Source organism: Euleptes europaea, chromosome 1 (genome assembly GCF_029931775.1).
Source record: "Euleptes europaea isolate rEulEur1 chromosome 1, rEulEur1.hap1, whole genome shotgun sequence".
Taxonomy (NCBI): Eukaryota; Metazoa; Chordata; class Lepidosauria; order Squamata; family Sphaerodactylidae; genus Euleptes; species Euleptes europaea.
The window spans coordinates 27,783,133-27,802,740 of record NC_079312.1 but is presented as its reverse complement, the minus strand read 5'-3'; the positions used below and the strand labels follow the sequence as shown (position 1 = coordinate 27,802,740).

The 19,608-nt window shown below is 48.1% G+C and overlaps 1 protein-coding gene across 1 annotated transcript; it reads right to left on the bottom strand.

The window, feature by feature from the left end:
- Nucleotides 1-2,521: 2,521 nt before the first annotated feature.
- On the bottom strand, nucleotides 2,522-17,458 carry LOC130493578 (zinc finger protein RFP-like). The gene is made up of 7 exons (XM_056867373.1): nucleotides 16,523-17,458; nucleotides 11,390-11,503; nucleotides 9,839-10,069; nucleotides 7,920-7,942; nucleotides 6,666-6,781; nucleotides 4,331-4,387; nucleotides 2,522-3,218 (listed from the first exon to the last, which is right to left on the bottom strand). Exons 1-7 carry the CDS (start codon nucleotides 17,399-17,401, stop codon nucleotides 2,638-2,640), a joined length of 2,001 nt encoding a protein of 666 aa, XP_056723351.1. The 5' UTR covers nucleotides 17,402-17,458; the 3' UTR covers nucleotides 2,522-2,637.
- Between the last annotated feature and the right edge of the window lie 2,150 nt (nucleotides 17,459-19,608).

Sequence of the window (19,608 nt, the reverse complement as noted above, 5' to 3'; positions counted from 1 at the left end):
GAGTGCGAACAGGCCTGCCAATTTCCAACCGTGACAACAGTTTCACTTCTGAAGGATTCACGCCTGTGGGGGATGGGGGAGATAACACACAGCTGCAGATAGTTTACAGCCTTCTCTTTCCTCCCTAAATTGAAGGTGGTTAGTCACTAAGGTAACAAAGCTGTTGGACAAGGCCTTATCTCTCATCGAGGATGTCCAGGTGAATTGAGTTCTGCAGGCTCAAGGCACCTTTGACATACTCTGATGCAATAGAGGGGCAATGTTTGACAAGTCAATTAATTACTGGTTTATGGATTTCTTCGCAATCTCATTGGCTTATGTGAGCTCACGCTATTGGGATTTCCACGATAAAAGTAGGCCAGTTTTAGCCAAAATCATGAACGCTTGGGGGTTGGCTGGTTCCATGCCCCGCTTCATCAAAACCCATTTTGATTTGCCCTTTCAGGGGAAAACTCTGTCAGACTGACTTTTGGAGCAACTTTGCATGCTGAACCGAGATGCTATGAACTTTGTGGAACTGGTAAACTTATTTGAAACTTGCCTGAAGCTTTTTGCCAAACGTTTGAACCTAAGAACCTTAATGTGTAGTTAGCTGTGTTAAGCCTTTTGTTGTTTTATGCTCAACTGCTTCATGAACCTTTTGTTTCTGTAATGAGTACAAATCCTTGGAATAAATATTTAACTTATATTTTGGTTGTGTCTTTTGGCGTTATGGGTTTCAAGCTCTAAATCCTTATTTGTTTGTTTGACCACCTATCAAAACGTAAACCTTTTGCTAGTGTAATTCTCTCCTGTCGGGCCTCCTACTCTGCAGGAAGAGCGTTGCGCATTGATTCGGTATCAGCAGGCAGAGGCTGCCCTTATCCTCTGCCTGGGGCTAAACGATTGCATAAGGGCTGGTGGCAGCTAACCCACTGAGCGCAGGAAGGCTCCTTGGCTCAGTGTTTTGTTTAGAAGTAACTTTGGACCACCCTTAATAGAGGACCGCCCAGTGGAGGCTGGACGGCATTCCTCTACAAGCAGTACCAACACTTTAAGATCACTAGCGATGTTTAGTCACCCATTCGCTTAGTTCAGCGCTGAGGGAGCAGGTCTCTCTTCCACAAAACAATTGCTTCCATTCAAATGCAGGTGCCCCTTCACTCTCACCTGGTGGCCCAGGACAGCTGGCCTTTGATCCACTGGAGTGTGACCCACCTTCCCCTTTAGCCCAAAATTCCTCCTGAAATGCTGCTCCTAGGGGGAGACAGGAGGCCCAGTAAGGGATTGTTTTGGGCTGCAGCAGAAGGGCAAAGGCAACAAAGACACATTCTACGAGTGGACTTCCTTCTATCCATGGAAATGCTCCCATGGATCCGAGGAAAAGGACTCGCGGAATAAGGGCAGCTGAACCGAGTGACGAGCACGCCCTCAACAGGGAACGGGCAGCACCCCTACGGCACGTCTCCTTCCTGCAAACAGCCCTCGGTTAATTTAACAAAAGTCGCTAGTTTACTAATATTCATCACATACACATTCAATCATTTTGGATTATTTTACACACACTTTCCTGTTAGCGGAAAGGCAACTTTATTAAAGGCAGGATTTCTTTTGTAAGTAATATACAAAATAAAGAAAAGCATGGCACTCTTGGGACACTCACTCGCAGTCACACTAAAAAAACATGCTACATCCAGCTAAGAACCACAACACATTCTCAGAGGGATGGTACTCAGTACAGGGTGCAGGCAGACTTCACAACCAGACCACTTAGTCGTGCCATACACATTTTCTGCAGCAAGTAGCCATCTCAACTATTTCTTAGAGGGTTTTTCACACAGGCTTGTCGACGTTATGAGTTTCTCCTCCTTTGGGATTTTTTTTTTTTTTTGCCTTCAAGGAATCATCAGGGTTTTTTTGAATAGCCACTTTTAAGACTATGGCATAGCTATTTGCGCCTTCCATCTGCAGTACCAATGCAAAGGAAGAGTGAACTTCAAGACTTCAGAAGGGACCAAGGCAGCTGAGGAGATGAAGCTGAGTCCTAGCATTTTGGGGGTGAGGGAGTTAGACAAGAACAGCCCGATTCAGAGTATCTGGGGAACTGCTCAATTCCGGATGATCCCCCTCTGTGCTAGGGGTGCTGCCAAGTGGACTCTGAGTGCTTTCTTCGTGAAGTGCCAATTTGGGGGCCCTTCCTCTCAGCAGCCCATACACCACATGACATTAAAGCTAAAATACATGCAAGTCATTAAAAAAGAAACTGATCAAAGATGCAGGTTAAAATTTCAATTTTTAATAGCTAAAACTTTTTTCCAAACTGAACAAAAAGAATTATTTTTTTTTAGCCTACTACTAGGAAGGGATGCCGATCTCTTGTAATGAAGATGGATGTTTAAACAGTGTTTATTACACAGAAAGGCCTAAAATCTAATCTTCCCAGTTCTTGTGTCGTTGTGTGACGGCAACCTGGTAAGGCCTTGGGGTGCAAGGACGGCAGCACTGCCTCCTTCGTTACGTTCTCCAATAGATCGGGCAAAAGTTAAAAAAAGAAAGACTTTCCAACATCTGACTCCCAAACTGCTCCCTTCTGTACTTTGGCAGGACGGAGATTAGTTTCCTACACTGGACCCATGGAAAGGTTTTTTTTTTGAAGTGTTATGGACTCAAGATGTCCATTTCATGGACTCCAGTTGGGTATTTCACCCCCATGTGCCTCAGAAACACGGTCTGGGCTGGGAACCCCACCACCCACAATAAAGGATGGGAACGTGTCCCGTTAAAAGAGGCTGGTGGGAATGTGAAGATGAGGTCCTCCGTGTCACCATCAGTGAAGGTCACACACTCGCCCACATAGTCCAGGGACACTCTGATCCTCTTGGGGTGGCTGCTCAGAGACAGGGCAGTCACGGGCGACGTGAGCGCCCAGTGCTGGCCCTTCCACAACCCCACAGCCCAAATCCCTTCCTCTGGGCTGAAGTTCATCATCCCCTTCTTGCCCGAAGGATCTCGGGTGACCCCGACAGCCCAGAAATCCCCATCGCCCACTTCCAACTCCCAAAAATATCGCCCAGAGGTAAAACCATCACAGCCCAGAACCAAAGCCCTGGAATCCAAACTCTTGGGGGTGTCGGGGATGTATTCTAAGGCAGGCAGCTTGTGCTGAGGCCCTTCGTATCCCATGCTTCTTTGGTCCGAAAACAGAAGAGCACTTGGAACATCTGGATTAAGAGTCACATCTGCAGGTAAAAAGAGAAGTCAGTTAACTAGTGGGGGGGGGATTGCTCAGTCATACATCTGCTCACCATATTCCAGGTCTACAATATATGTACAATCTAGATTCTGAAGAGTTTTAGCTTTGAGAGAGATTACTGGAAACAGTTTCAAGCCCTCGTGGTTGAGGGGGGGAAATGGAAATTGCAAACACTATTTGTGAAGAATTCACATTTTTTTTGGCCCAGCTGCATCCTCACTAGGTTAACGATGAGGAAGAGGAAGAAGAATCAAGGAAGAATCAAACCGCTTACAATCTCCTTCCCTTCCCCACAACAGACACCCTGTGAGGTAGGTGGGGCTGAGAGAATTCGAAGAGAGCTGTGACTAGCCCAAGGTCACCCAGCTGGCTTCATGTGGAGGAGTGGGGAAACAAATCCAGATTAGCGCCCGCCACTCAGGTGGAGGAGTGGGGAATCAAACCCAGTTCTCCAGATTGAAGTCCACCATTCCAAACCTCTGCTCTTAACCACACTGGCTCCCTACAAATACACTATTTGAGATCAACCCAGCCTTCCTAAAATCTGTTTGAATCCTAAGCAGTGCTGGAGGAAGGTAACCTCCCAGCCACCTCCTCCCTCTCTGGAGCCTTCTATGCCCCCAAGTGTGCTCCTCCAAGTCACTAGACCCAAAGGAACAATGCGGGGAGCTAACTGTGAATCTGCACCAGGAGGTGAGAAATCAAGAAAAAGCTCACTCCCCTCCTCTGCAGATGGAAGAACCATCCCACTGGAGGAGAGACTGCCCCACCACTATTACAGCGCCTTAGGATCCAAGCCTCAGCTTCTAGCAACACATTATACGTGTGTATAAAAATCTCACTTAAACCACAAACTCAGCTAGGGTTTCCAGGTCCCCCTTCGCCACCAGCAGGTTTTTGGGGCAGAACTTGAGGGCGGAGACTTCAATGCCATAGAGTCCAATTGCCAAAACAACCATTTTCTCCAGGTGAACTTGGTCTCTATCGGCTGGAGATCAGCTATAATAGCGGGAGAGCTCCAGCTACTACCTGGAGGTTGGCAACCCTAAGCTCAGCAACACTTGCACAGTCAAGAGAAACAACAGCACAAAAACCCACCTTTGTCATTCACAGTTTTTGCAATCTCCGCTTTCTCCACAGCAGCAATCACATGATCTAGAGAAACAGAAAAGTGAATGTGAAAGTGGTCCCGCTAACCCCGGAGGAAGGAAAAAGTCCAGAACAAGGAGCGAAGGCCTCGTGAACTGGCAGAAAGCATAAGCGGGATCTCCTTTTATGCCATCCAGTCCTAGAGCCACCAAGTTGCTTCATCCTTGGAATGAACATAAGAGAATTTACCTTTAACCAGGACGTGCGGGAGGACGGCTTATGACGACTAACCATTTCATTCCTGGCTTCTCTAAGAAAATGTTTCTAGTTGCATTTAGCTCACCCTCCCCTCCTAATCCACTTCTCCTGAAGAACGGCTAGAACTCTGCAGTCAGCGAATGATGGCATGCAAAGTTATTGTTTCCATGCTCATGTATTCCACACTCCTCCTTGTAGCCACATTTTTCTATCCAGTGCTCCACCTGGTGGCTGCGTTTCTTTTTTTAACCTTACTTTTAAAACTTTTCTTCACTGAATTGTGCGTTCTAGTTTATTTTAAAGTATGTGGGATTTCTGGGCTTCAATATAAACCCATTTGGCTCATGTTAAGCCTGTTGAGTGGTTGTTTTTTGTTTACAGCACGGTCCACTGGGACAAAATAAGAGTCCGGTTAACAAAGAATGTCTGATTTGCAAACAATCATCATTTTATTCTCCCCAAATTCCTGAGAGTTAAAAGTAACTTGCTGAAGATAACTGAGTGTTTCATGGCTGACCAATAATTTTAATCTGGGATTTTCTCATTGAAACTCAAGCCTTTTATTTCTCTTTCATTAAAGAGATAGTAGCTGATATATGGATAAATAGTTGGGCTTCAGAGAATGAATCCAAGATTCCACATCTTCTGCAGAATGTCCCCCGTAGGTGACCCCCAATCCCATGCTCTCTCAACATTTCCCAATAGTTCCAACCCGTAGTGCTATTCCTGTGGCCTTATCTCACTCCCCCCCTCTTGTGTTCTCTTCAAACCCACTGGTGACATTGGCCACAATACTCTGTGGTGTAGGAACCAAAGAAACACCTTCAATGGAATGTTAAAGACTAACAACATTTCTGGCAGGGTATGGGTTTTTGTAATTCACAGCTCAGTTCTTCAGATACAGCTATAGGCAGACATAGTCACATTCTAGCTGCATCTGGAGAAGGGAGCTGTGACTCACGAAAACTTACACCCTGCCAGAAATGTTGTTAGTCTTTTAGGTGCTACTGGACTCTTGCTCTTTTCTACTGCTACAGGCAAACACGGCTGCCCGTCGTGATCAATCTTCAATGGTATGGTCACAGCTCTCCCACCCACCCACATAACGGCATTACCACAACATGCTCAGCAGAACTTAACGAAAGGGATTTCTGGTCCCTACTTAGGTATCGATTAAGTCGCCAAAATGAGTATTGGGTGTACAGTGACAACACGGACCTTGGAGTTTCAGGAAATAGGTCAAAATACCGGAGGGTTCTTGCACTAAATGAAGAAGAGTTGGTTTTTTATATGCCGACTTTCTCTACCAGTTAAGGAAGAATCAAACCAGCTTACAATCACCTTCCCTTCCCCTCCCCTCAACAGACACCCTGTGAGGCAGGTGGGGCTAAGAGAGCTCGAAGAGAACTGTAGCTAGCCCAAGGTCACCCAGCTGGTTTCATGTATAGCAGTGGGGAAACCAACCCAGTTCACCAGATTAGAGTCTGCTGCTCATGTGGAGGAGTGGGGAATCAAACCCGGTTCTCCAGATCAGAGTCCACAACTCCAAACCAGCACTCTTAGCCTCTACACCATGCTGGCTCTCCATTCAGGAAGCCTCTTCAGTGCTACTCTGAGTCAGAAGCACGCTTGCCTTCTGCCCATACCACCAGTTCAGACAGAAAGGACACAGGTGACCCTTAGTGTCTGTCCCAAGATAACACAGTATACCCCTTACTCCGAAAACAAGAGTGCTCAGAACTCTTGGAGCATAAGTAATTCTAATCACCTCATCAGTTGTCACCCTGTTTTAGCTTGCAAAAGCTGCAGGCATCATTTGCCCAAGACCATGTTGTCACAGTACATGGCTTTAATCTTGTAACGTGCTTCAAGAATTCCCTTTCCTACACATTTCAACACAGCCAGCCCCATATACATTTTGGAAGTAACGCACAAGGACTTCTTTGGGGGGGGGGGTTTAGGTTTCAGTACACATGGCTTCGCTCTTTTCGAAACTCTCAATTTCAGTCACTAAATATTTGCCCAGTTTTCCTTGGGTAGGCCTTATTTTCACAAAGGAGCTAACCAGTTTTTCCCTGTTTGGTACCTTGAAATCTATCCAAAGTCTTTTTCAGAGCTGTGCTTTTCCGAGAGAAGTCACCCAGTCTCTCTTCCAGGTTGGGAGAGTCTTCTTCAGGAAGCTGAAACGGCCCTGCCGCACACCTGCCAAAGAGAAAAAACATGCACCCCTTCTGAAAAAAAATACATTAAGCCATCACCTGCATTCTTTGCCAGCCTTCACAGGACTGACTGAGAGAAGCTGAGTTAACATTCACCAGCCTGGACTGGTACTGTGCTGGCTCCAGGGAACAAAGTGACCCAAGGAAACACCTAAGAACATAACGTAAGAAAAAGCCATGCTGGATCAGACCAAGGCCCATCAGGTCCAGCAGTCTGTTCACACAGTGGCCAACCAGGTGCCTCTAGGAAGCCCACAAACAAGATGACTGCAGCAGCATTATCCTGCCTGTGTTCCACAGCACCTAATATAACAGGCATGCTCCTCTGATCCTGGAGAGAGGTATGCATCGTGACTAGTAGCCATTTTGACTAGTAGCCATGAATACCCCTCTCCTCAATGAACACGTCCACTCCCCTCTTAAAGCCTTGCAAGTTCCATTTAACCATCTATTAGCATTCTAGAAATCCTAAGGCCCAGTGTAAGATGCCAATGCAGCTGCCACTAATGACAGTCAAGAAAGCCAGACAGATGCATCTCGCTTATGGCTCACGATCTGCTGGGAAGGTCTCCTGTACAAGCTCAATAGAAACAGACACACCGTGGCACAGCTGGCACGCATTTCCATGTGATAGGCAGTGGTGGACTGTGAGCCATGTATGTGGGGATGGACACACACACACACACACACATCATTTTGGATTTTCTACCTCAGGCATCATCACACTTTCAGGCTGGCCCTGGGCTGCAGCAGAGGCAGTTTTACTCAACAAGCCATCTGAGAATGATACGCGGAGGGAAAACTTTTCAGTTTCCGCTCTGCGTTGTATACTGTTTTTCTGGCTTTCTGGAAATAACGCAGAAGGCCACGCGGGCTGCATCCGTTCCTCCTAGAGGGACTGGCAGCCCTTTTAGGAAAAGTGGAAGCCAAACCTCCAGAAGGGCCAATCTGACAGTACGCTTGTGTGGAGAAATCAGTTCTCCACACACTCGACTGTGGTAGCTTTGGTAACGAGTGGGACAAGGCCCACACTCCTCTTGGCCTGCAAAACCATGAGCAGCCTGAGGAGGGAAATAAAATGCTGTTGGGGGGGGGAGGAGAGAATGCAAAGAACCACATACCTGCTCATGAGTTTTTTGATGTCCTAAAAGAGGAAAAAGAGAGAGGAAAAGCAGCTGAGTCCCACAATGCTTTGCAAGAGGCGCGTTTCACAGGCTAAAGGGGAGCATGCCTCCACGCCCCCAAGGTCAGGCTGCAGAGGAACTCCGAGAGCGCTATCAACAAGGTGTGAAGGGCGGAAGCTTCGTTTTCGCCTCTGGTGCTTAACAGGCAGGGGAGGAGTCACCTGCACCCCCCAGTCACCCTCAGGCTCTTACCTGCCATCCTAGAGGTGGAACATCTGGGTGTTCGCTCCAAGACAAGAGGTGGGGGGGTGCTCTGGTTACACACGGGAGCCTTCTGGCCACGGTGGTCTCCCTGGCGGTGCAACTGTTTCTCTGAGGAGAAGGGCTGCCCCTAGCTCTTTTTTTTAGCAGCCTTCTCCTCTCCAGGCAGGCCCTCCCACCATTCCTGCCAGTGAACAGGCTGGCTCTTAGCCTCCCGTCCCCCCTCCGGGGCCTGCCCACTGGCCACACTCTCATCTGGAGCCCCCGGCTCCCACGCCCGACCGGCCACCCCGCCCATGGCTGCTAAGTGAGCCGTCCGGTGGGCACGCCGCTTCACGGCCGGGAAGCGGGCGCCCCTTGCTTCGGCCCAGAGGCAAACGCGGCCTGCTTCCAAGAGCCCGGGGCCCGGGAGGAGGCCGCCCCACTCCCCATGTCCAGGTAACACACTGCATCTCTTCACCATCACCCGTAGGGCCTCCAAGAGGCTCTCTGCACGTCACAGGTTACCTAAAATTCTCGTCCTTGTTGCTTGTGATCAGAGAGCTGGTTGCAAAATAATTAAAAAAAACAAAAACGTTCTGTGCCAAGAGGTCAAGTGTGCAGGAGATGCTGCTCGGTTTTTTTAAAAAAACAAACAAAACAAACCAGCCTCCACATCCTTGGAACGGTTAGAAATGACGTTCGCCGCGGAGTGGACCACGGGAGGACCCTAAGGAGATCCCAGAAAACGCAGGCTTACAAACCCCACAGCCCCACCTTTTCCTCGTTTCCCCCAAAAACTCCACCCCGCCCCACTTGTTCGCCACAAAAAAAAAGCTACTTGGCTTTTCCTTCAAAGCATGCACTTATCGAGTTCCGTTCCTAATACTGATCTTTAAGCAGGATGAGACACCACATCCAGCCCCGTTACCAGAGCAGCACCCTGAGTACCCAAAACACCCTTAAGAGCAAAAAATAAAACCCCGGATTAACAATGACTGTACGTACTAGAGGTCTGCCCGGCAGCCATACCCGATGTGTCCCGGCATGAACCTGAAGGCATGGGATCATCCAGGCCAGCTTCTCAACAGCCTTCAGGTCAGGCTGAAGGACCTGGAAGTACATCTGCCAACAGCAGAGTGCTATGATGTCATAGCATTCCGCAATGGGAGGAGCTACAGGCTTCCAGCCGTCCCTTGCTAGGTTCCAAGGGCGATCCACAGAGGGGCAGGCTCGGCCGAAGAGGGGCTTCGTCTTTTGGAAGGCAACTGTTTCGTCACATGGGCAGAGAGTACTCTGGGCGACGGAGCCCCCGCTCAGCTGGGCAGGCTCAGGATGCCTCACAGCCTGCAGGGCCGAAGTCAGCATCTGGGCGTAACGGGTAACTGACTGGGGAGGGGGGAACACTGATGCCAACCTACAGCCCGTGCACGGGTGCCCCCGGGACAGCCACTCCCTGCCAATAGCCTGTACGCAGAACGATCGTTTTGCCAGCTCCGGCAGGGAAAACGTCTCAGCTTGGCCTTGACCGATCAAGCATGCTGGCAAAGGAATGTCCGCCCCAACAGTCAAACACCTGGGGGCTCTCCGGAGCTCCATGGCCGGGAGCTCCATAAAACCCACTGCCGGGCTCAAGCCCAGGAAAACAAGAAAGGCTCTTATAAGCAAGGTCTCACCTGCAGAAATTCACTTGCGGGCTGCTTACTTTTCACCTCCATCTCAGCGAGCAGATCACCGAGACGGGAAAGCTCTTCAGAGAACCTCGCAACGCTTTCTTCTTTCCGCTTCTCTATCTCTGTCTCCAATTCTTCCAGCCGGGTTAGAAGCCGTTGTTCCTGATCTTTCAGAAACTGGTGCAGGCACTCAAATTCAGATATGATCTCCTGCCTCTCGGCTTGGGCCTTTTCCTGTGTAACAAATGCAGGCGAGAGGCAAAGAGGGAGTCAGGCAGCCCTTTCAGGCACATGGCAAAGGACGCTGTCGCAACCCCAAGGGCACTGAGACCCCACAAGTGACAGCACGGAGACAGAACGCATACAAGCAGAGGAGACCTTGAAGAGGAGAGCAGAATCAAGACGAGCTGGAGAAGGGACCTATCTAGACGCAAACAGAAGATGAGTCGGCATTGCCTTCCTCCCTCCCCTTTATCCCCTCTTCATCCCAGCCACATCTATGGAGGCACTGAAGAGCACAGTCCTGAGGATGACTAGAATCTGCAACCCAGCTTCTTCATCCTCTGGGCCTAACAAAGCAGCCAGCCTGCCTGGAAGAAAAGCAGACAGAAAACTTGAGCGCCTCCCAGAGTGCTGCTCTCTGGGACCAGCATTCCACTCGACCTATGCGGAAGCCCCAGCTATGGAGAGAGCAGGATGGAACCAGAATATTCACTTAGACCAGCGTTTCTCAACCGTTTTACCCTTGCGGAACCCTTGAAATAATATTCCCATCTCAGGGAACCCCTACATATGATTTACATACGATTAGCCTATTCATCACTATTTCTCGCAGAACTCTGGTTGAGAAAAGCTGATTTAGACTGTTAACTAGCTGGGCACACAACATGCTGTTAAGAAGAAAAAGCAGCATATGCAAATATGCGTCTCATAGAATCATAAAGCTGGAAGGGGCCATACAAGCCATCTAGTCTAACCCCCTGCTTAATGCAGGATCAGCCTAGAGGGGCAGTGGAGAGGGGCCGTGGCTCAGTGGTAGAGCATCTGCTTGGCATGCAGAAGGTCCCAGGTTCAATCCCCAGCATCTCCAGTTAAAGGGACTAGGCAGGTAGGTGATGTGGAACACCCCTGCCTGAGACCCTAGAAAGCCGCTGCCGGTCTGAGTAGGCAATGCTGACTTTGATGGACCAAGGGTCTGATTCGGTGTAAGGCAGCTTCATGTGTGTGTTCATGTGTGTGTAGAGCATCCCCTTCACACACAATATATGGATCCAAGTAGCATTATTTCACATCAGAGCTCAAATGCTGACAACTCCCAAAATAAAGGCTTACAGCAAGCTATTAATAATAAGAACGTGATTTTTTTTCCCGTGCCTGACCACCTTAACAGCCCAAACTTACAGTGACTGCTTAAAGCTCAACTCTCTTCTCATTGGGTAAGAGGAGGTGGCAAGTCTGAGGGCCTTTGTTGAGGAGAAGGAGGACAGTCCTCTCTAATACTGGGGGAAATCCTCACGTCCCAGTTCCTGATGAATGAACGGCGGCAGCACCTACCATGTACTCCTGGATTTTCTTCTCTTCACTCAGCTTATGGTTCCACAGAGAGTTCTTCTCCTGCTTCAGATTCTCTAGTTGCGTCTGAACCTGCTCCTGAGCAGATAAAAATGGCTTCAGGTGGATGGAAGAAGGAGAATGGGTTTAAAAACAAGAAAAGCATTATAGTTTTGGAATTCAAGGTGCAGATGTGCCAATATAGTTCAGGGAAGTAAGGCTCCTGAGTTTTGGGGGGAGGTCCTAGAGGGGGGGAAATGACCGAGGCCTTATGCTAGGCCTTTCTTCTGCTTACGCAGCACTGTCTCCCCATAGCAGAGCACTTCCTTCTGGCACTGGGAAATCTCTGCTCATCTAAGACGCTGGTCTTAGTGGGAAGTGCCAAGTATTGAAGGAACATGCTCCACAACAGAGGACAGCACACTTTGAAGTGTTAAACGTAAGAAGAAGAGTTGGTTTTTATATGCCGACTTTCTCTACCACTTAAGGAAGAATCAAACCGGCTGACAATCACCTTCCATTCCCCTCCCCACAACAGACACCCTGTGAGGTAGGTGAGGCTGAGAGTGTGTGACTAGCCCAAGGTCACCCAGCAGGCTTTGTGTGGAGGAGTGGGGAAACAAATCCAGTTCACCAGATTAGCCTCCGCTGCTCATGTGGAGGAGTAGGGAATTGAAGCCAGTTCTCCAGATCTGAGTCCACCGCTCCAAACCACAGCTCTTAACCACTACATGAAGCCTAGGACTTTCACATGAGCACATTTTTATATTTACCTCCTCAGACATATGCAAGGAATGACAGGTAGAAAATTTTCCATTTCTAAAAATCCTAGTTAGTTTTATGCAACAGTGCGACTTAATGAACAGATACCAATAGGCTAGCACTCTACTCAGCAACATTTAAACCCTTCTTCTAACACAAATGGCTCTTCCGACAGAGGAAGGGCCACTTAAGCTGAAGGATGGCTCCAAACAGAGTGATTGGGCATGTGCTAATATCAGGCAAATTAGGCAATTTCAAAGCTGCAATTTGTTTTCAGGTGGTCATCCCTAGGAAGGAAGGCCTTAATGACCACACCGCCGGCCATATGAATTAGAAATTGCCTCATTAAAGGAAGAAGAAAAGAACTTGGGATTCCCATGTTCATCCATTACCAAACTTTACCGTTCTATGCCTTATTATCAGCGATACAAAAACCACTGAGGTCATATGAATGTCAGGGAGACCCCTATGCAATAGCAATTCTTGGCTTTCGGATATTGGCAGCAGAGTGAGAGAGCTTCAAGTTCAACCAATGGCTTGTCATGTGTGTGTTAAGTGCCGTCAAGTCGCCCCTGACTTATGGCGACCCTGTGAATGAAAGTCCTCCAAAATGTCCTATTTTTGACAGCCTTGCTCAGATCTTGCAAACTGAGGGCTGTGGCTTCCTTTATTGAGTCCATCCATCTCTTGTTGGGTCTTTCTCTTTTCTTTGCTGCCCTCAACCTTTCCTAGCATGACTGTTTTTTCCAGTGACTCTTGTCATCTCATGATGTGACCAAAATACGATAGCCTCAGTTTAGTCATCTTAGCTTCTAGGATCAGTTCAGGCTTGATTTGATCTATAACCAAATTGATTTGTTTTTTTGGCCGTCCACGGTACCTGTAACACTCTCCTCCAACACCACATTTCAAAGGAATCTATCTTCTTCCTATCAGCTTTCTTCAGTGTCCAACTTTCACACCCATACATAGTAATAGGGAATACGATGGCATGAATTAATCTAATCTTGGTGGCCAGTGACACATCCTCACACTTAAAAATCTTTTCTAGCTCCTTCATGGCTGCCCATGTACGTGGAAAGAGAAAGAAGAGCTTACGGGACCTTTAGAAATAAAGGTTAAAAAGTGTAAGACTGGGCTAGGAAAAGGGCTTTTTAAAAGTCCAACTCTTACTAGTTTTATGGCTTGTTTATCTAGGCTTTGAGGGTTGTGTACAGAACATCTGCACTGTGAATGGGAGCGCTTCCTAGAAGCCTTCAGTTTTTGATAAGCAGTTGAAGCCACAGCTGGATACAGAAAAAAATAAGAGTGGTAGACTAGGTAACACGATAGCTTGCTAAACACACAAGGAACTGGTTGAAGATAAATCCTTTACAACCACCTCTGGCCCTCTGCTGGCTAATGTACAGCCTTCAGTTTAAGATTCCTTTACAAGTTGCTAGATGCCTGGTGTTTGCAATCCAGCTCTAAAAGCTGGACCCCTACAGCATTTTCCAACAGTTTGGAAGAACCACATTTGAAAGGCAATGCCAGACCTATCCAGCAACTGACAGTGAAATCTTAAACAGATTTACACTCTAAGAAGAAGAGTTGGTTTTTATATGCCGACTTTCTCTACCAAGTAAGGGAGACTCAAACCGGCTTACAATTACCTTCCCTTCCCCTCAACAGACACCCTGTGAGGTAGGTGAGGCTGAGAGAGTAGGACCAGCCCAAGGTTACCGAGCTGGCTTCGGGGAACACTGACCCTTCTAAGCACTGACCCTTCTAAGTACATTGATAAAACAGAGAGAGAGAGACTTTTTTCCTCCAACAGAAAAATTGGGACATTTGAGTGAACACGGTTGGGGGGGGGTTGCTCCTGTGAATGATTTTCTCTTTTGCTTCTTAAGGAAATGTTTTTCTCACTCAAAATGCATAGCATAAAGGTCTGAGGGCTTCATCCATTTTTCCCAATGGAAAATCTAGAAAATTTGGGAGCAATAAAAAACCCCTCCTATTTTCTCTTTCGAAATCAGTGAACGTTAAGGGAAAACTTTATTCAAAATGTGTAGTATAAACTGTGTTTTTTGTTTAAGCGTAAACAATGTTGGCAACAATATGACATGTTTAATGATAACACATTATTAAACAATTCAATATTTTCAATGTTCTAAAGATTAACTTGATATCCAAATATGCTGGTAGTCTAGTGTATTTGTGATTGTATGAGAGTGTTTCTATCCAAATAATACATTTTTTCACTACAGAGTTTGTTTTCAACCCTCAATTTCCCCCCACCCACCCCCACAGCAAAAAATTAAGATGCAAGTGCTAAAGTAGCTTAGGACACACTATTTTGCAGCTCTCTAAAGAACTGAGCATATTTGCAACTCATATGTTAAATTCTATAAATATGCCAAATAGTTTGCATATAAAATTGTACTGTTACAAAAGATGCATTTAATATTATTAAATCAGAATTGTAAGTTTAGGTTTATAGGGAGGTTAGTATTGCATATATTTCATTTCCCCCCAAATTTCCATATTTTCCCCAAAACAGAAAAGTGTTTTTTGTCTCTGTGGTTGTGTCAGCATTTCCAGAAAATTTACATCTCCATTTAGGATTAAATTGTCAGACTGCTACCCTAACCTTAAACACATTCATTTGAAAGATAAACCAACTGAAATCAATTATTACTGCTTGATTTTCCCCCAAAAAACAATCACTTCACCTATCCAGTTAGCAATAGTTGTACATTTATGGCACAAAATGTGGGAGAACCTCGGTTCTTCATACCATAGCAATTCCCTTTTCTTGCTGAAAACCTTCACTCCTGAAATTTGTTTGCAAGAAGCAGATCAATCCATAATCAACATGGTAGATGCACTGACAATGAAGTGCTTCCTACATTTGTCATCTGATGCAAATGTAAATTCAAGGAACACACGATTTTTTTACCATTTGCTACCATTCAGACAAGTACACTCACATAAGGTGAGTAAAGGCTCAAAGGTCATTTTGACACCATGTCCGGGAAACATCCAGGGAACAGATGGCATTTTCTTGCATCTTTTGGCTTCCTCACAGTCAATATGAAGCCCTAATATGCAAAAAAGGATGAGAATAGTGGGGGGGGGGGATAGCTAATACTTTTAGCATTTATATAGTACTGTTCAGCGCTCAAACTGCTTTACACATTATTTGAGTAATGCTGACAACATCTTTTAAAAGCCAGTATTACCAGAGATTATTTAATTTAAGCCACTTTAAATTGGTGGCTTAAATTAAATAGCCGGCCTTTAAACTGGATTCTCAGTGGGGAGGGGGGTTAAACTGGATTCTCAACTCAAGACTCTCAGCTGCACCACTAGTTCTTGGCCAGGAAGGTGATACAAAGTGGATCCACATATGACTGGATTTGTGCTATCATAATGTTTCACCTCCTAGATTTTCCTGCGTGGACAAGCCAAATAATACAACACCCAACACAGATCTAGCCTCAGACACACAGCTTTGTTTGGAAGAGCCAGCCTGGTGGACAATGGACTAGGACCTGGGTGGCAATCCCCACGCTGCCACCAAGCTCACTCGGTGAACTTGGGAACTCACACTCATTTCTTGCCACCTATCCTACCTCACATGGTTGTTGAAACTTGCTGAAAGCCACGTAAGACGTTTGCTGGCAGAGAGGAAAAGCTGTTGTGAGAAGATAAGAGGTCCAGCAGTGGACTCTGATCTGGGGAACTGGATTTGATTCCCCACTCCTACACATGAAGCCAGCTGGGTGACCCTGGGCTAGTCAACTCTCTCAGCCCCACCTACCTCACAGGGTGTCTGCTGTGGGGAGGGAAAGGGAAGGTGATCGTAAGCCGGTTTGATTCTTCCGTAAGTGGTAGAGAAAGTCGGCATATAAAAACCAATTCTTCTTCTTCTACTCAAAATAAGGGTGGCAAGACAACTGATAGTGCCATCCTAAGCACCTGCATCTTTCTAAGTCTATTACGCATGGTGTAGTGATTAGAGCATCAGATCAGAATCTGGAATTTCCAGGTTCAAATTCCTATTCAGCCATGAAGCTTGCTCGTTGACCTCGGGCAGTCATTTCCTTGCAGCCAAGCCTACCTCACAGGGCTGCTGGGAGGATAAAACGGAGAAGCACCCCTCGCAAACGCCCAAACTCTTAAGAGGAGTTACCGGATAAGAGTTCTAAATGAGCAATAATAAAAAAAATATTGTAACTTATATGTATTGCCCTTTGGAGGTATATTGTTGTTGTTTTTCTATCTCTGTCTTTTGGTATGCCAATAAAGGTTAATGAAACGAAATGAATAAAAAAAAAAAACAAATTCTGTTCAGGGCTACCCCGGGGGACCGTCAGCACACTTCCTTACCCTGTAGTCCCGGGCCGCCCTCTCCACGTGGAAGATGGTGTGAGCCCGGTGCTCCTGGGACCGGTCGCAGTGGGCGCAGATCGGGGCCTGGTCCTCCTCGCAGAAGAACTGGAGCACCTCGCGGTGCTTGTCGCACAGCCGCCCCCCGTTCGCATCTCCCGCTCCTCCGGCCGCCGGCGGCGTGGGCGGCAGCGGCGCCGCTGTCCTTTTCCCCGGCGCTGGGGAGGGAGGCGGCGACGGGGGCTTCGGCGTGGGGGTCTTCGGCCGCGGAGGCGTCGGCGGGGTCGGGGCCAGAGACAGCAGCGGGAGAGGCGGCGGCGGCGCTGCTGCTGCTGCTGCTGCTGCTGCAGCCGCCGCCGCGGCCACCGGCGGCGCTGCGCTTGCTGCCGCCGCGGCCACGGGCGGCGGCGGGATCACGACCGCCGGCGCCGCTCCTCCCGTCGAGTCCAGCCTCTGCCGCTTGGCCCGCTCCACGCCGAGGCTGCCCAGCAGCGGCGGCGGCTTGATAGGCCGCAGGTTCCTCTTGCGGGCGGTGGCGCCGCACTCCAGGCAGGAGATGTTGAGCTTGGGCTCGCCGAGGCGCTGCCCGATGCAGCCCGTGCAGAAGTTGTGGCCGCAGGGCAGGCACACGGGGTCCGGGCAGTACATGCGGCAGAAGGAGCACCACGTCTCGCTGGTGCAGCGCGGCCCGGCGGGGATCTCGGCGGGCGTCGTCCCCGGGGGAGGGGAGTCGGGGGGGGAAGGGGGGGAGAGCGGCGGCGGCGGCGGCAGCAGCAGCGGCTGGGGCGGCGGGCCGCCGGCCAGGTGCTGCGCCGAGCCCCGCAGGCGGCTGCGGAGGAGCCGCTGCTGCAGGAGCTGCTCGGCCGTCATCCCGCTCATGGTGGCGCCGCTGCTGCCGCTGCCGCCGTCCGACCGCGCGGCTGCCACCGAGGCCGGCCTAGGACGCAGGCGACACCCTTAGTACGAGCGGCCCCATTGGCTGGGCAGAGTTCGAAGAGGGGCGTGCCGGGAAGGCGCAAAGCGGAAGCCAGGGGGAGGACGGGAACGTTATTCTAACCCTTGACGTGCCGGGTCAGGAAAAAAAACACGGCACGGGGGAGAGGGAGCGAGGGAAAACGATGTGCGCATGTGCAGTCCAGAGTCGGGGACGAGAGTCTGCCGGGGGGAAATGAAGCGAGGCAGGACTAGGGGCAAATGAGAGGCATGCGCATGCGCGGGGGTTTAGAGGCGGGAAATGGCAACCCTTTATTTCCATAGACGCCTTGGTTATTGTAATTTTTTTTTACAACTAACATTTGATCCAAATAGTAGGCTCTGTTGTTGTAATCAGTAAGTGAAATATACTTTTATGCTGCAGAAAAAAAGCAAGAGTCTAGTAGCACTTTTCTGCTGTAAGAGTTGGTGACCTTACCGGAGGTCAGGTAGTGCAAGGGCTTTTTTGGCACTGAACAAATTTGTATGATTGTTTTCTAAGGTGTTTTTTTCTAAGGTGTTTTGTAAATTTCTGTAAACTTCCCATTACAAATGTTAATTTTAAAAGCTGGAAGATAGTCTCAATGATTCTTTTTTAAAAAAACCAAAATTTATTATTTTTCCAAAATTATTAATCACAGGGTTTAAGATAGAAACAGTAAAAAGCAGTAACAGATAGGAAGCTTTGTTAAATATATATATATATATATAAATCAAAAATTGGACTTCCCCTACATCTCCCTACGTCTTGCAATAAATTGGTAATCTCTTTTGCATAAATTTCTAATCCTAGTACTATTGTTAATATTTATTATGGGATTCTCTACCCTATCTGCCGGTCATACACATGACACCAGTCCATTAAATGTCTACACTAGCAGTTTAGGAGGCAGGCAATGGCAAACCACCTCCGAACGCCTCTTGCCTTGAAAACCCTGCGGGGACCCCATAAGTAGGGTTGCCAGCTCCAGGTTGGGGAATACCTGGAGATTCTGGGGGCTGAGCCTGAGGAAGGCGGGGTTTGGGGAGGGACTTAAGTGCCAGAGAGTCCAATTGCCAAAGTGTTGTTCAAAAGCAGCCATTTTCTCCAGGGGGACTGATCTCTGTTGCCTGGAGATCAGTTGTAATAGCGGGAGATCTCCAGCCACCACCTAGAGGTTGGCAACCCTACCCACAAGTCAGCTGCCACTCCACGGCACTTTCCACCACCAAATGTCTACAGCAGCCTATTAGGAAATGGTCTATTAGGAAGAATGAGGTCAGTGGGGCTGGTTTCAGACATTTAGTTATTACAGACACAACCTCGTGAGTGCGTGTGTAAAGTGCTGTCAAGTTGCACCCAACGAATGGCGACCCTTTATGGGGTTTTCAAGGTAAGAGACTAACAGAGATGGCTTGCCAGTGCCTTCCTCTGGAGAGCAGCCCTGGTATTCCTTGGTGGTCTCCCATCCAAATACTAACCAGGTCTGCCCCTCGTTTTGCTGGTGTGGGCTCCCACTTTCACATTGGGAGACTCAAGTCCAAATTCTTGCTTAACCACAACTTCCCTGGATGATTTTTAGTAAGCATATTTCTATGCCACCTCTTCAGACTCCAGCTTGAGGTGGCTTACAATTAAAACAATGAGTTCGATCCCGACGGAAGTCGGTTTCAGGTAGCCGGCTCAAGGTTGACTCAGCCTTCTATCCTTCCGAGGTCAATAAAATGAGTACCCAGATTGCTGGGGGTAAAGGGAAGATGACTGGGGAAGGCAATGGCAAACCACCCCGTAAACATAGTCTGCCTATTAAACGTCGGGATGTGACGTCACCCCATGGGTCAGGAATGACCCAGTGCTTGCACAGGGGACTACCGTTAACTTACTGTGAAGGCAGGAAAAGCCATTTAGTGTCAACTTTTGCTTAGCATCACTATTTTCCATTTTGAATGCTTAGAAAACCGTTGTTATAATTGTAGAGGCCAAGTAGAGCCCATGAGAAACAAGGTGCACCTGCAAGATGTTGCCAAGCAGATAAGGCTGTGCAAGGCCAAACCAGCATACCAGCCTAATTGGGAGATGGTTTTCATCTGTGAGAAATTGGGAGGGGGAATGACTTCACTCTTCACTCCTGAAC